Below are 1,364 nucleotides of genomic sequence, written 5' to 3' on the forward strand. Positions count from 1 at the left end.
CATTGCTTCCGCAAGTCTGGAGAAGTCAGGATGGTGGCGGCAATCCGGGCACCATTGAGAGGTGGGTTGGAATACAAGGGACGGATCAGGATCTTCAGCTGTGACTCCACCCTTTTGGCTTCTTCGGCATCTTTGCAGACCACCGTGAAGGCTCCCACTCGCTCACCTGAAAAGATAGTGCATAAGGCTGAAACAAATAATGCTGACATCTGCTACATGGTATCTGCTTCTGTCAGAAGACCCACCACAGGAGCTTTTGTTTGGAGGTAAGAGTAGCAACCCCTTGTAGCCACTAGGCTGGCACGGAGACAGGTGATTCTCCTGTCTCAGCCTGCAGAGAGATGATGGAATTACAGGTATGAGCTACCACACCTGACATAATAGCTCCTTATTAGAAATAAACAGTGTTTGACCAGTCAGATGGGTGAATTTTGAAATGAGGCACAATAGAAAGTGTTCAGGGTCTTTTTAAAATTTTTTTTCCTCCGCAAAGAGGGTTCCTCTCTGAAAAAAGAGGTTTTTTGTTTGTTTGTTTGTTTGTTTTTAACCCGTCTGTCCTGGAACTCACTCTGTAGACCAGGTTGGTGTTGAACTCACTGATATTCACCTGCCTCTACCTCCAGAGTGCTGGGATTAGAAGTGTGTGCCACTGTGCTTGGCATTACCATTTAAAAAAAAAGATTTACTTATTTAATTATTCAATTTATATAAGTATACTGTCGCTGTCTTCAGACACTCCAGAAGAGGGCATCAGATCTTATTACTGGTGAGCCACCAGATGGTTGCTGGGAATTGATCTCAGGAACTCTGAAAGAGAAGTCAGTGCTCTAATCCACGGAGCCATCTCTCCAGCCCACCATTTTTTTCTCTGGGGCCTCTGTGGTGCACCACGGTATGTATGTGAAGGTCCGAGGACAATCTGTGGGAGTACGTATCTCCTTCAACCATGTGGGTTGAACTTCAGTCATCACACTTGGTGGCAAGCACCTTGCCTATTGAGTCTTATTGCTGGCCCAGGATGTCTTTTTAACGTAGTATTTATTTCCTCGACTCCTGTATCAATTACTTTGCTACATAGGAATACTGCATATTAGCAACATGCAAATGTGAGCACACATGCATGTAAATTGCCCCTGTACGAGTCTCTGCTTTGTGGCATTCTCCCCAAGCTCTCCTTTGAGAACACACCTTACATTGGGCCCTCTGGCTTACCGTACAGGCCCATGTTCTTGGCATATGATTGGCAGAGGCAGACATTGATGCCCTGCTCGATGAAGTGTCGCACGGCCCAGGCATCCTTATCACCATCACCGCTGGCAAAGCCTTGGTAGGCCATGTCGAAGAATGCGAAGAGGTTCTTTTTC

The 1,364-nt window shown here is 46.3% G+C and overlaps 1 protein-coding gene across 1 annotated transcript in view; it reads right to left on the bottom strand.

Annotated features, from left to right (window-relative positions):
• The window catches only part of Got2 (glutamic-oxaloacetic transaminase 2), a 31,480-nt gene that overhangs the window by 10,392 nt on the left and 19,724 nt on the right, over nt 1-1,364 (bottom strand). The window contains exons 7-8 of the mRNA XM_031336872.1: nt 1,213-1,363; nt 2-166 (exon numbers count right to left, since the gene is read on the bottom strand). Of these exons, the coding sequence (XP_031192732.1) occupies nt 2-166; nt 1,213-1,363 (316 nt within the window). The remainder of the gene's footprint in view (nt 1; nt 167-1,212; nt 1,364) is intronic.

The sequence above is a fragment of the Mastomys coucha genome, unplaced genomic scaffold (assembly GCF_008632895.1).
Source record: "Mastomys coucha isolate ucsf_1 unplaced genomic scaffold, UCSF_Mcou_1 pScaffold22, whole genome shotgun sequence".
NCBI classification, from domain to species: Eukaryota; Metazoa; Chordata; class Mammalia; order Rodentia; family Muridae; genus Mastomys; species Mastomys coucha.